The sequence below is a fragment of the Armigeres subalbatus genome, chromosome 3 (assembly GCF_024139115.2).
Source record: "Armigeres subalbatus isolate Guangzhou_Male chromosome 3, GZ_Asu_2, whole genome shotgun sequence".
Classification (NCBI taxonomy): domain Eukaryota; kingdom Metazoa; phylum Arthropoda; class Insecta; order Diptera; family Culicidae; genus Armigeres; species Armigeres subalbatus.
Window position 1 is genome coordinate 284,028,968 of NC_085141.1, and position 16,027 is coordinate 284,044,994.

The 16,027-nt window shown below is 36.9% G+C and overlaps 1 protein-coding gene across 2 annotated transcripts; it reads left to right on the forward strand.

Annotated features, from left to right (window-relative positions):
- The first annotated feature begins 10,948 nt into the window (after positions 1–10,948).
- Positions 10,949–15,617, forward strand: LOC134220105 (uncharacterized). Of its 2 annotated transcripts, none has more exons than XR_009981765.1 (2): positions 10,949–11,074; positions 14,976–15,617. XR_009981765.1 is itself a non-coding variant. In XM_062699087.1 (2 exons), exons 1-2 carry the CDS (start codon positions 11,956–11,958, stop codon positions 15,282–15,284), a joined length of 423 nt encoding a protein of 140 aa, XP_062555071.1. In that variant the 5' UTR covers positions 11,813–11,955; the 3' UTR covers positions 15,285–15,617. The 2 variants fall into 2 exon arrangements, 1 of the variants encoding a protein (XP_062555071.1); XM_062699087.1 differs by lacking the exon at positions 10,949–11,074 and adding an exon at positions 11,813–12,069.
- The last annotated feature ends 410 nt before the right edge of the window (positions 15,618–16,027 follow it).

Genomic DNA, 16,027 nt, shown 5'->3' on the forward strand with positions numbered 1-16,027 from the left:
AAAGACTTGGATGGCTCCTTTTAAGAGGCTCCGAAGCCTCATTTCAAGCGGCTCAAGTGATTCGGAAGCGCCACTTTCAAGAGGCTCGGAGGTCTCCTTTTAAATGGCTCGGAATTCTTCTTACAAGGGGCTTCGAAGCGACCTATCAAGATGCTCAGAGGCCTTCTTTGAAGTGGCTTGAAAGCCGCCATTTAAGAGGATCGGAAGCCTCCATTCAAGAGGCTCGGAAGGCTCCAATAGTCATGAAAGTCCTGTAGGAAGCTTGATCTATAAACTGACGGAGTGATGAAAATTTCAGCCAACTTTTTGGAGAGCCATAAATCCCGTCAGGTTTCAGGTCCATTTTTCATATACGTTATGAGTTACGCTTTTTTCATTTACAGCAAAAAATAGGGGGTACCTCAATTGATGACAAAGTTCGAAGGGGTACCTCTCAAGAAAAAGGTTGAGAACCGCTGTCTTAGAAGGTTACGTCTCCCCGCTCAGCAATGAGCATTAATAAAAACAAGAAGAAGGGGGAGTCTCTGAATTCTCCACTTCCTTCAAAGAAACAAGGTTTCAAGACCGTCCTGCGAAAGCGCGGAAAAAATAGAAGGAATCTGGAGAATTCAGATATTCCTTCTAACTCTAATATCGGAAATAATTCTTCTCCAATCGAACTGAGCAATCAATTCGATTTGATTAATGATGAAATTGAGCAAATCGAATATACCTCTAGCCCAGATGATCCGATTCATGCGAAAAAGCAATCATAGATCCAATTTCTGGGAATGCCCTTCACGCAAAAAAGTTTTGAATTCCCGTGCAAAATTGATGACGGGAAATTCCAATCAGATCCCAGATTCGACGGGTAGAAAATTTTCAAACGCTCAAATTTCGAAACCAGTTACCGGTCGAGCAATTCATACACACCACAATTCACAAACAAATTTTGCCGCTCGTCAACGGGTAGCAAGCACTTCAGTAAATTCCAATTTTTCCAATGTACCTACCTACGTATGCAAACATCGCTGCTGGTAGACCAAATTTCTCTTCTCAAAATGAGGTTTATACCCATGTCCCAAAGGAAAATAACGGTCATGTTGCCGATTCAGGTAGCATGACTGCTTCCGATTTTGATTTTTTAACTGAACAATTGCATCACATGATTGATGAAATGTTCAAAGCAAATACCATTCCTGAAGCTGTTCAAGTTGGAATAAAGTACACACAAAAAAATGTTATCGGACTCCGTTTCAATGGATCCAAATAATTGTGTGAAAGTTCTAAATTGGAATGCCCGCTCTCTAAAGGGTAAGGAAGATGTATTATTCAACTTCCTAACAGTTCATAATGTGCATATTGCCATTATAACAGAAACTTATTTAAAGCCCGGACTCTCCATTAAAAGAGATCCAAATTATTTTATCTACAGAAATGATCGTCTTGACAGCGCCTGTGGTGGGGTCGCCATTGTCATTAATAGACGCATCAAACATAAATTATTTTCTTCGTTTGAAACCAAAGTTTTTGAAACCTTGGGAGTTTCTCTTGAAACAAATTTTGGTCAATTTTCGTTCATTGCAGCCTATTTGCCTTTTCAATGCAATGGGCAGCAAAAGAATTTGTTGAAAGCTGATCTTCAAACTCTGACTTGCAACAAATCAAAATTCTTCGTAATTGGTGACTTCAATGCCAAACACCGTTCATGGAATAATGCTCAAAGCAATTCCAACGGCAAAATTTTATTTGAAGATTGTTCTGCGGGATATTATACTATTCAATATCCCAATGGCCCTACTTGTTTTTCATCCACTCGAAATCCTTCGACAATTGATTTGGTTTTAACGGATTCAAGTCAGCTGTGTGGCCAATTGGTAACTCATGCTGACTTTGACTCTGATCACCTTCCTGTGACATTTGAAATCTCACAAGAAGCCATTTATAATCCAATCAGCTCTACTTTCAATTATCATAGGGCTGATTGGGATTCATATAAAACTTATATCGATAGGAATTTTGTTGTTGATATTCCTCTCGATACCAAAAGTGATATTGATAATGCTTTCGTATCTTTAAAAAAATTAATTGTCGAAGCCAGAGGCATTGCAATTCCGAAATGTGAAGTTAAATTCAACTCCATTATTATTGACGACGATCTTCAGCTACTGATCCGTCTTAAAAATGTGAGAAGAAGGCAATACTAAAGAACTCGCGATCCCGCGTTGAAAGTTATTTCATGAGATTTGCAAATGAAATTAAAAACGTTTCGCTATTCTGAGAAATACCAACTTTGAGAATAATGTCTCGAAGTTGGATCCCAGTTCGAAACCCTTTTGGAAATTAACAAAAATTCTTAAGAAACCTCAAAAACCAATTCCAGCGCTTGAAGAGGGAAATAAAATGTTCTTAACAAATGGCGAAAAGGCTCAAAACCTTGCTCAGCAGTTCGAGAGTGCCCATAATTTTAGTCTAGGTCTCACTAGTCCAATTGAGGATCAGGTTACACGGAGCTTCGAAGACATTCTCAATCAAGAGAATGTTTTTGGCCCTTCGTTGAGTACTAATTTGGATGAAGTGTAATCTATTACTAGAAAATTTAAAATATGAAAGCCCCGGGTGATGATAGTATTTTCTACATACTTATCAAAAAACTTTCTGAGAGCTCTTTATTCTTTCTAGTTAATTTCTTTAACAAATGCTTTCAATTGGCATACTTCCCAGATAAATGGAAAAAAATCCAAAGTTGTTCCAATTTTGAAGCCGGATAAAAATAAAGCTGAGGCTTCTAGTTATCGCCCAATCAGTTTGCTTTCTTCAAACTGTTTGAAAAGCAAACTGTTTGAAAAGCTTATTTTGAATAGAATGATGGTTCATGGTTAATGAAAATTCTATTTGTGCTGATGAGCATTTTGGCTTTCGCCATGGGCATTCAACCACTCATCAGTTATTAAGAGTTACGAACTTAATTCGGATCAACAAATCTGAAGGATATTCGACTGGAGTTGCTCTTCTTGATATAGAGAAAGCATTTGACAGTGTTTGGCACGAAGGTTTGATTGTAAAATTGATGAATTTTAATTTTCCTCTGTACATTATTAAACTGATCCAAAATTATTTATCAGATCGCTCACTGCAGGTAAACTATCAGAATTCTAAATCTGATAGAATACCTGTAAGGGCTGGTGTCCCCCAAGGCAGCATACTGGGGCCCATTTTGTATAACATTTTTACTTCTGACTTACCTGATTTACCACCAGGGTGTCAAAAATCTATGTTTGCAGATGACACAGGTCTCTCAGCCAAAGGGCGTAGCCTTCGTGTCATTTGTAGTAGATTGCAAAAAAGTTTGGATATTTTCTCCACTTACTTGCAAAAATGGTAAATTTCCCCGAATGCTTCCAAAACTCAGCTTATAATTTTCCCACATAAGCCGAGAGCTTCTTATTTGAAACCTTCTAGCAGACATATTGTCACTATGAATGGGGTTCCAATTAATTGGTCTAGCAAGCCAAATATTTAGGACTTCTGCTAGATCAAAAATTAACTTTTAAAAATCACATTGAAGGCCTTCAAGCCAAATGTAACAAATATATTAAGTGCCTATATCCACTTATAAACAGAAAATCAAAACTTTGTCTTAAGAACAAACTTTTGATTTATAAACAAATTTTTAGACCAGCCATGTTGTATGCTGTGCCAATATGGACTAGTTGCTGCAATACCAGAAAGAAGGCACTTCAGAGGATTCAAAATAAAATTCTCAAAATTATTCTGAAGTTGCCTCCGTGGTATAGTACCAATGAACTTCATAGAATTTCTAATATTGAGACATTGCAACAAATGTCCAACAAAATAATTTCCAATTTTAGACAAAAATCGTTGCAATCTTCTATTGCAACGATTAACTCCTTGTACCCTTAGTATAAAATAGGTTAAGTTTAGTTTAAGTTGAAAACATTGTAATTCCTACATGGTTCAATTCAACCAGAGGAAAAATTCTAACTGCCAGAGGCAATTGAAATGTATTAATAATAACTAAAAGCGTAACATAGCAAATAAGGATGATAGTGTTAAGAAAAAACGGAACACCTAGTCTAAGAGATGAATGCATGTATTAGATAATTAGCAAATAAAATAAGTTAAAAAAAAAGAAAGAAAGACAGTTATCTCGACTCCCTCTCTTTAGTTATAAGAAGGGGATCGCATGAAAGGGGACAGAAAAAAAATGTGGAATGATTTGTTTTTCTTTTTCTCATTCATCTAAAAGAGCACTTTTTCTGAGCCACAGCATATTTTTCTCACAGTCGTTAATTTACTGGGTTTTTGAAAATTAATTTAATATAGTTCACGTGCACCAAAACTCATAAAATTACTGATTGAGCCTTAGGCTTCATGACAGATTCGAGATATGCAATTATTGTATTACCCCCCAAAAACTCAATTAAAAAAAGCAACACGTAAGTAAACTAATGCATAATCAAAACCAAATATGTCATATTGTATATGTACAGCCTGAAATACTTTGTTATTTCACGTTAATTTTGATGCACATACTCGGAGCATGAAAATAAACGCAAATTTTAACAAACTTGCGGTAATTTCAAATTGAATTTGGAGTAAAATTTAATGATTGTGTAAAAATAAAGCATATAATTTTAATTATATTTTCTGTATTGTTGGGGTTTTTAGGAACTGTACTAAACGTTTTTTTTACTGATTTGAGATATTTTCTTTTATTAAATAAAAAGAAAATAAATGCATAAGTAATGTACACATTTGTCATATAATATACTCAGGTATTGACGATGAACTTAAAATTTGTATTAAAAAAAATCATCCCAACAAAGCAAAAAAAAAATTACTCAGGTACAGGGTTGAGGGACCTCAGATACGATTTGTGATCAACTGGAACTACTGCACGTAAACTTGGACATATAAAGTAGGTATTTTTTTATTGGCGCTTGGTGGATTTGGCAGAACCCTGACCATATATGAATTAAACAAGAGATCACAGCACTTTATTTAATATGTTAGTTTAAATGATTTACTACACTTTCCAATTCTCTCGAAAACTTATAATGAAGTTAACTTTATTTGGTACATTATCCTACGAATCATTTATTGTTTGCCTTCGGCGAAATGTACTGTAGGAATTCTCGACGACAAAGTAATTGACAACAAATATTTTTTTTAATACCAATGAAAGTGCACATTAAATTCCCTAATCATCTCTTCACCTTTCCAAAGACTTCAAGTACAATGGATCAGCGATCTGCACAGTCGTCTGATAATCCAATGACTCCCCAAAATCGTCGCGTTCGTGGCCCAAAGCATCGAATTTACTTTGATTTAGCAGAAAGTACGAAGAATAAATACAGCAAACTCCTGGCCAAGAATGAAACATTAGAGAACCTCTTACGGTCGGCTGAGAAATTGGCGCATCGGAATTCGTTAAGAAACGTTGCTAAAGTACTCCTAAGCCTCCGAACTTCTGGTGAAGCATTCGCCAAAAAATGTTTGAAAAACACCGGTAGGACGAAACGGGATTGCGTTGAAGCATCCTTGTTACTGAAAACGCGTGTTGGGCTGAGCAAACGTAAATATGTGGCAGTGGCGAAATTCACGAGGCAGATGTATGGTGAGAAGATCCTATCTACTTGGCCCAAGATCATGGAGCACCGGAGTACAATAACGCCAACGATTTCTCACCCTGCAAAAATTGATGGAGCATTAACAGCTAAAGTTACTTTACGTGACATGGTAACTAGCGATGTCAAACGAATTTTCGAACTGGATGAAGTAGCAGAGCGGCTGACCGATCTAACCACTAACGAAAATGAAAACAAAATCCATTGCACACTACATGTTTCCGCAGGAGTAGACTCCGCTACTGGCTTTGCACATTACAACCAGAGCACTATTCTGAAACAGGACGAATCTCTTCTGTCGGAGCATGTAATGCCTATGATGTTGGTAACAGAAGAAAATGCAAAACTGTGGGTTAATCCTAATCCTCAATCGGATAGCTTTTGTCTTGCGAAGTCCATGACTTGGGGAAAGGAAACTGACACTCGTACCAAGAAAATATTTCATGAATTCTACTGTGAAGTGGAGGAAATCAACCAGCATCCTATCGTCACCGACTGCATGGTATTTATAATTTTTTTGCGCCATTTACATATTCATATTATTTATTATTTATCTATAGTCTCATGGAAAACGTGTCCGAATCAAGGTCTGTGCATTCTATGCCATGATTGATGGTAAAGCGGCCAACGCGATCGTCAACAATCGTAATACCCACGTATGTCCCTTATGCGCTCCTGAAGCTGATCCACGTGTTGGACCGTCCTTTTTTCATTCACGTTTGAATGTTGTGGAATGGATGATTCGAGTAGCGGCACAAAAACAGGTTACCGGTCATCCAGCTCAGGCAAATCCTGTAGTGGTAGCCAAAGCTCGAGAGTAAATAGAAAACTAGTAGACAAGATTCGCCTAATAAGCTGCTTGGCTCTTTCATCATCAAAACTGGACGCGAAAAAGGTAGAAGATCAATACGAAGAAGTTGTGGCGCTATGTAGGGAGGAATTTCAATTCGTTAAACGCCTTCCACCAAGCCTGCACAAATACAGTCACTTACCGGAATTCATCAAACGATTGGTAAGTTACTTTTTATATGCCTTGTATTTCAAAAAGTGTACAAAAAGTGTACAAATGAACAAATGAATAAATAATTGCGTTCGTTTTCTATGTTTATGAAAATGAACGTATAGTACACACATATTATTGTTGATAAGTAATATTGAATAATACCAATAAAAAAATAAATATTCACTGGTCATAAGACACTTGATTGTAACTTTACAGATACGTATTTCGATCTCAGCAGTAAGACCGTCTTCGGTGTCTCGTACTTGACTCGACTCAAATCACGACCTTACTGTTGAGGTCGAAATACGTATCTGTGAAGTTACGATCAAGTGGTGGAATTTAATAGGATAGTAGTCTTATGACAAAAGAAGACATTCCACTAAAAAGCTCTGAATAATTTTCTAATCAATTTTTTTTAATAGCCGTATCCGCTCAGTTTCATTGATGAGCAATCGGGCGAACGATGTCACAAGCGATATAAACATGCTAGAATGCATCTTGCCCGTAAAACGTCTCCGGAAGCCAACCTGATTGACATGATGCGAATGTCGTTGGCATGGTCGGATCCAAAGTTGGCTCATATCGATTTCCAATCGAACCGCACTGGGAAGAAGATGAAAATTAGCGACACGAATTTCTCGAGAAAGATGAGGTTCTACTTTGAAGAGTCTACACAAGAAAGCCTTACCGTCGATGATACTTCGGAAACGGATTTCGATGAATCTTATGATTCAGAATCTCATTCTGAATCTGAGTTCACAGAATCCAGCGACGACGACGATGATCCAATCTAACACATCCAAATACAGTTTCTTTTGTGAAGGTCTGCAAGGGCCTAATTATGTGTTTTATTATTTATAGATGCCGAAACTGATCATATACACAGGATTCTGTTTTCACACGATTTTCCTTCGGTTGTATTTTTGATCGTGTGGCTACAACTTACCATCAAAATCTATGCAACATGTTCCTAAAAATCCGAAATAATTAAAATGTACGGTACGGTATGGTTCAGTAAAGATTTTAGATAAGCGCAAAACTGAGAAAATGTAAATTGTGTAGAAACAGAATCCGATGTAGAACATTTTTGCATTTTTTTTTATGAAAAAACCCCAACAAACAATTTAGGCTGAATAAGCATGTTTTTTTGGCTGAAGAAGCCTATTTTTAACTTAATAAGCGTTCTTTCGGCTTGCAATATTTGTTGGGAAGTCAGTTATCAGGAATTTTCTAAATTAATGGCTATAATAATCAAACAGCATTAATCAATTGTTCCTGATAACCTGATATTAGAATATCTGTCTGCATGTATCTTGAATGGATTTGCACAAGCAAAGATCATTTTAAACGCGAGAAATTACTTCCCAAAAGCTTTTATTTCCTAAATCATGAGTTTAGGGAAGAATCGGGCAAAATAGGCTAATTATGAGTTATGTCACGCACAGAATTCAATGCAATCCATTTCACCAATATTCTATCAACATTTGAGTACTTTTCGGGAGCGGAAAATAAGATTTTCCAAGGTTAAAAGACTATTATTCTTCCATTTACTTCCACTATTAACTTTTTTATGTATCAACAAGCAGATACGCATTTCGTTTCCCACTTGGAAACTTCTTCAGTGTTTGTTATCGACTGAAGAAAAACATTGCTCATTAACTTTAAATATGGTGTGTAGGTAGAACTGTAGGTAAAAAATTAGGGCATGTCGCTTGAACCGATTCGTCGTCGTCCCGTGGGTAGTAATCTAAACAGCCAGGTATATCCGTTTCCTTGATCTTTGTTAAGTAAGTTTATTTGTTTTTGTTTGTAAATTTCTAAGCTTTCCGCTACGTCAAGTTTCCAAGGATTTTGTATTTGTCTGAGAAGTGATATGTTGTCTTTGGTTAATTGATGATCTTCGTTAAATATATGTTCGGCTACTTTAGATTTGAAATGATAATGTATACCTTTTTCAGTGTCTTTGTTTGCTTTAGTTACTTCTGCCAAATGTTCTTTTAACCTCGTGTCTAGTGTTCGTTTTGTCTGTCCTATGTAGATTTTGTCACAGTGTGGGCATGATATTTTATAAACTCCAGATTTTCCTAATGCGTCAACGGGGTCTGCTGTGCTTCCAAGTAGTGTCTTCAGTTGGTTGTTCCTGCTACTGAAAACTAATTCGATACCAATTTTTCTAAATTTAGAGCGTAATGGTCTGGTTATATTATGGTCAAAATTAACGGATACTCGTCGCAATTCATTTGTTATTGGTGATAATGTAGTCAATGATTTTCTATACTGGGTTTTTCTATGTTTGTCTATAATAGCTTGAATAGTTCTAGTTGAGTATCTGTTTAGTCTAGCTGTTTCAAAATGTAATTTAATTCTTTCTGTTTCCTGTGACGCTAAGTGGAAAAGTCTCGAGTCTATGTATCATGTGTTGGAATGCAGCTGCTTTGTGTTGGTGTGAATGGTTTGAAGTGTTGGGTATAACTCTTTGTATGTGTGTGGGTTTTCTGTAAATTTCAAAATTAATTTGGTTTGATTCTCTAACTATTAAAACATCCAAAAAGGGCAATTTTCCGTCTTTCTCTTGTTCACAAGTGAACTTGATATCCCTATGTGCACTGTTAATGGCTTCTAGGATTGATGGTGCGTCTTTCCTAATGATGCTGAAGATATCATCTACGTATCTCCACCATCGCTCAGGAATGGCCCCTTTTTCCTTCAAATCCTTTTCAAGATTAGCCATGAACAGTTCACATAAGAAAGGGGACAGAGGATTACCCATTGGTGCTCCTTTTGTCTGCTTGTAGTATTCTCCTCTGAATGTAAAATAGTTCTCTTCTATGCAAAGTCTTGTTAATTTTAAATATGTGCGTACTTTTGTCTTCCAAGTTGCGTCTGATTTTTGTCTAAGTAACCAATCTTCCAACAAGACAATAGCTTCTTTTACGGGTACACTTGGGAACAGTGCAGCCACATCAAATGAAACCATTATCTCGTCTTCTTCGATATTTCCTGAGTTTTGCAATTTTTCAATAAACTGTTTTGTGTTTTGTACTTGTCTAGTGTCTGTTTGTGTATGTGTGTAGAGTGTTTGGAATTCTTTGACTAACCATTTTGCTATTTTGTGAGTTGGAGACCCTTCCGCAGATATTATTTCTCTGATTTCGTTTCCGGGTTTGTGAATTTTTGGTTGTCCTCTAATTCTAGGCAAAGTTGGGTTGGAAATTTTAAGTCGAGGCAAATTTTCAAATATGGGTTTACATTCTTTGATGGTTTTATCTACTTTTTTCACAATATCTGTCTGTTGTGTCTCGATATGAGATACGTTCTGAAATAGACTGATGAATTACATACAGTGTGCTGAATTATCACTTTTGCTTCTTCATTATTATTTAGTGTGTAATGTATATGTCATTTGACAAGCTATTAATGTAGCGTCAGTATATAAATATACAAATGTATATGTATGCAATTTGAGTTGAAATATAAACCAACAGTAATGAACTGGTGTCATTCCTGTTCTGGACGTCAACCGATTTAGATATTATTTCAAGGTGTTATCCCGAAAGTTTCCCTCTGCAGTACTTATCAAGTGGCGACGAGGTAAAAAGTTATTGAAACGGGCTTATTGACGAACGCTGAGCAACTTTGGTTAGTGGTGATTTTGGTGCGGTGGCCCGGAGGATAATCTGCATAACTACGGCGTATATACGGGGTCATCGAACAACAAAAAAGAACGGATCGAACTGATTTCGGGTGCAGTGGTTTAGGACCTATTATCTCGCCTAATATTGAAGTTGATCTGCCACAAATTTGTTGAAGTTTCGTTCGGCGGGGTCGGTGGCCATTGAAACGCGAAAGTGAGTAAAGTGGAAGTTAAGCTAATTTTCATATCTACGAACTATCTTTCGTTGCTTGTTGCCGCCATAGAAGTATTTTCGGACAAGTGATGATAAAAAACTAATGTAAATTGACCTTGAGACAATAGAAACTGTTTGACACAATATAAGTTGTGTTACAATAGCCGTGGTGTAACAATAGCCGTAGTGTAACAATAACGTAACAATAGCTGTTGTACAAGAATTGCCATTTTTTTTATTATGCGGCAGGCGGCTAGTTAGCGAACAGTGAAGCGCGGTGTGCGCGGTTGTTGAACTTCATAAAAAAAAAAAATTTTAAACGAAAACGATTGTTTTTTGAAGAATTGTAATAGAAAAGTATTAACGTTTTTATTTCTGTATCGTTAATAGGAACAGTGTACGTTAACGCTGAAGTTGACGCTGATTGGCATCCATACACTCTGCTCAGTGGCGAGAGCTTTGTTCATCGGCGATAAGGACTCAGGCGACAGGTGAAAATCGGGTGAATAGACGAAACTGTGGTTGGACAAATCTCCGCCGCATCCTATTCGCTAGCTAACTGGCTAGTGCGAGTTGAAGTTGGCAGATATCTGGTAAGCTACCTCCTTATTTTTGCGCATTTTATTTGAATCGCTTTTGTGATGGCTTTGACAACCATTATGGAGCCATATAGGAAAGGTACTCCTTTTAATGAATGGGCCGAGCGATTGGCCTCTGTTTTTCGATTAAATAAAATTAAAGACGAAGATAAAAAAGATTATTTTGCCACTTTGTGTGGACCAGCTGTGTACAGTGAAATTAAATTGCTATTTCCCAATAATAAATTTGAAGATATCGATTATACCGAAATGATACAAAAGTTGAAAAGTAGATTTGACAAATCTGAATCGGATATGATTCAGAGATTTAAATTTAACCACCGTGTGCAGCAGCCAGATGAAACAATAGAAGATTTTGTTCTTTCTGTAAAGCTGCAGGCGGAGTTTTGCTCATTTGAAAATTTTAAACAAAAAGCCATCCTAGACAGAATAATAGCAGGAGTTAAAGATAAAGCGTTACAGCAAAGGCTGTTGAGTGAGGATAATTTAACATTGCCGAATGCCGAAAACTGGTGGTTACTTGGGAAATGGCATCCAGCAATGCAAAAAGATAGGGTCTAGTGACAAATTCGGACAGATTGCTTCCCTTCGGCAGCAGGGACCAGCTGGTTTAGCATTCAAAAAGCTTGCTGAAGCATATCAGCTAGCAGGTCATAGTCATTCGAGGGGTCCAGTAAAGAGTCGGTTAGGATACCAGCAACAAAAATGGCAGCGACCGTATAATCGTCAGAAACAATTAAGCTGGAACAAAGGGTCCCCGAAAAACAGAGAATTCAGTGAAGACAGAACTTGCGATTTTTGTGGCGTGAAAGGGCATTTGAAACGTAAATGTTTTAAATTAAAAAACCTAAAAAGGGATTCTGTACAGTTTGTGGATGAATGGAAAACGGATAACAACATTGATAAAGATGGAGACACCAGCATTAGCGGACTGTTCAACCGGCTTAAGACTGATAAATCCGATAGTGAGGACGACGACATGGATGCAGGTGAATTTAAATGCATGATGGTTTCTTCAATCAATAGAATTAACAATCCATGTTTAGTGAGTTTATTGGTCGAGGGTAAATATTTGAATATGGAAGTAGATTGCGGTTCTTCGGTCACGGTCATCGGGAAAAATCAATATTTACGGAGTGTAAATAAATCGTTGAGCAAGTGTAAGAAACAATTGGTGGTAGTAAACGGCAATAAGTTGGACATTATGGGGGAAGCAAATGTTTCAGTTACTTTTAGAGGGAAATCGGCAAATCTGAAGCTTTTGGTTATTAACTGCGAGAACGAATTTATTCCATTGCTGGGCAGAACCTGGCTTGACGTATTTTTTGGGAACTGGAGAGATTTTTTTTCAGGCTCATTGACAATAAATGGATTAGCGGAACACAATGCATATGCGACAATACATGAAGTGAAACAGAGATTTCCAAATGTATTTATAAAAGATTTTTCGACACCCATTGATGGATATGAAGCAGAGCTCGTATTGAAAGACGAATCACCCATATTCAAGAAGGCTTATAATGTGCCTTATCGTTTACGGGACAAAGTTATTGAATATTTAAATCGTTTAGAGCGAGAAGGTGTAATTACTCCAGTCAAGTTTAGTGAATGGGCATTCCAATTGTCATTGTTATGAAAAGGAACAATGACATACGACTTGTAATAGATTGTAAAGTGTCGATAAATAAACTGATCATACCCAATTCGTACCCTTTGCCAACAGCTCAAGACTTATTTGCTGGTTTGGCAGGCTGCAGGGTGTTTTGCTCGCTTGATTTGGAAGGGGCATATACTCAACTATCATTAACAGAAAAATCTAGAAAATTTATGGTTATAAACACGATAAAGGGACTTTTTATTTACAACAGGTTGCCACAAGGAGCTTCCTCGAGCGCAGCAATATTTCAGCAAGTGATGGATCAAGTGTTGGACGGTTTGAAATATGTATATTGTTATTTGGACGATGTGTTAATCGCAGGTGTTAACTTTAATGACTGTAGAGAAAAGCTTTTATTGGTGTTACAAAGGTTAAAAGATGCAAACATTAAAGTTAATTGGGAGAAATGCAGATTTTTTGTCGCAGAGCTTGAGTATCTCGGTCACGTTTTAAGTGAGAAGGGTTTGTCTCCATGTCCAGATAAAATCTCGACAATACAAAAGGCAAAGGCCCCTAAAAACACTACTGAATTGAAATCCTGTTTATGATTAATAAATTATTATAATAAATTTATTCCACATCTTTCTTCTAAGTTGTATTATTTATACAACTTGTTAAAAAAAATGTTAGGTATGATTGGGATGAAAATTGTGACAAGGCTTTTGAGATTGGTAAAAAATCCCTGCTGGAAGCGAATTTCTTGAAGTTCTATGACCCCAATAAACCAATAGTCATTGTTACAGATGCTTCTAGTTACGGACTAGGTGGAGTAATTGCCCATGAAGTGGATGGAGTCGAAAAACCAGTATATTTCACGTCGTTTTCTTTGAATTCTGCTCAAAAATCCTACCCTATTTTTCATTTGGAGGCCCTTGCATTGGTGTGCACACTAAAAAAATTCCATAAATATTTGGCCAACATTTTAAAGTTTTTACGGATCATAAGCCATTGGTGGGAATATTTGGAAAGGAGGGGAAGAATTCAATATTTGTTACTAGAATCCAACGATTTGTTATGGAATGCGCAATTTATGATTTTGACATATTTTATAGACCTTCAAGGAAAATGGGGAACGCGGATTTTTGTTCTCGATTTCCCCTGGACCAACCGATACCAAATGGTTACGATATTGAACATGTAAAAAACATAAATTTCTCAAATGAGTTTCCAATTGATTACATAATAATTGCAAATGAGACCGAACAGGATGAATTTCTAAAAAAAATATGTTTTTCATGCAGCATGGCTGGCCAAAGCGAGTCGAAAGACAGTTTGTGAATGTATTTGCCAATCAACGTGATTTGGAAGTTGTAGACAAATGTCTCATGTATCAGGGGCGAGTGGTTATACCACGTAAAATGCATAAAGACATACTAAAATTAATTCATGCCAATCATAATGGGGTTGTTAAAATGAAGCAATTAGCACGACGTACGGTGTACTGGTTCGGCATAAATAGTGACATAGAAAAGTTTGTGGCTCAGTGTGAAACATGTGGTTGTATGGCAATAGTACCGAAGAAAACAATAACGTCTAAATGGACACCTGCCAAAAGGCCTTTCAGTAGAATACACGTGGATTTTTTCTTTTTCTCTAGCCATACATTTTTGTTAATAGTAGATAGCTTCTCTAAATGGATTGAAGTAGATTGGATGAGAAATGGAACGGATTGTCCAAAGGTGGTTAAGAAATTAGTAGCATTTTTCGCGCGTTTTGGATTGCCTGACTGTTTAGTATCTGATGGAGGTCCTCCATTCAATTCTGGTTCTTTTGTATTTTTTTTGAAAAAACAAGGCATAGAAGTTCTTAAAAGTCCACCCTATAACCCGGCAAGCAATGGACAAGCCGAAAGGCTGGTTAGGACGGTGAAAGAAGTTTTAAAAAAGTATTTATTTGATCCAGAGGTTATGCAACTAGATTTGGAGGACCAAATTAATTTATTTTTGTTTAATTATAGAAATACCTGCTTAACGGAGGATGAGAAATTTCCATTCATACAAGCCAAAGACAATTCTTGACCTAATTAATCCAAAGATGAACCAAAAAAATAAAATTTCAAATAAAATTGATCACTCAAATGATGATTCCTTAGTAAACCCAGTTCGGGTGAACAAAAATGATCCTCTGGCAAATTTGATGAGTGGCGATACTATATGGTATAAAAACCATAATCCTCATAACCCAGCCAGATGGTTAAAAGCAATATTTATAGCGCCAATTTCTCGACATGTTTTCCAGGTGGAAATTGGAAGCGTGCGAACAACAGCTCATCGCACACAAATTCGACCGTTTATTGAACCGACCGTGCCGGATCGACCTAACTTGATGCTCCCTATGACGAATACTCGTAGTATGACTAGAGCAATCGGCGAGTCAGCTGAGATGCCTACACCGGACATTAGTTGTGAAGATCCTGGAGCGGATGCTGGGAAGCCAACTCGCTCGAGGCGGAAGAGAAGGATGGAGAGCACAACGCCTATTGAATTAAGGCGTTCGAAACGATCTAGGATGAGCAAGACCGATCCGGATTTCGTGTATTTTAATTAGAGTTTGAAGTGTGAATAATTGTCCGTTCGGATTGAAAGCGACAGTTAGAGAAGAACTTGCGTAAGGGTAAAGGAGTTGTTGTGTCTCGATATGAGATACGTTCTGAAATAGACTGATGAATTACATACAGTGTGCTGAATTATCACTTTTGCTTCTTCATTATTATTTAGTGTGTAATGTATATGTCATTTGACAAGCTATTAATGTAGCGTCAGTATATAAATATACAAATGTATATGTATGCAATTTGAGTTGAAATATAAACCAACAGTAATGAACTGGTGTCATTCCTGTTCTGGACGTCAACCGATTTAGATATTATTTCAAGGTGTTATCCCGAAAGTTTCCCTCTGCAGTACTTATCACTGTCAAGGGATCTTTTCTTTGTTTTCTGTATGGACCATTGATTTTCCGCTGAATAATTCGTTTCTATGGTGTATTTTGGGGAAAATCGGGCAAAATAGACTATTTCGTAAATCTTTAATCACGAAACGATTAGAATATACCTGTCTGCATGTATTTTGAATGGATTTGCACCAGCAAAGATCATTTTAAACGCGAGAAATTACTTTCCAGAAGCTTTTATTTCCTAAATCATGAGTTTAGGGGAGAATCGGGCAAAATAGGCTAATTTTGAGTTATGTCACGCACAGAATTCAATGCAATCTATTTCACCAATATTCTATCAACATTTGAGTAATATTTGAGTCCTCTCCGAGAGCGGAAAATAAGATTTTCCGTTC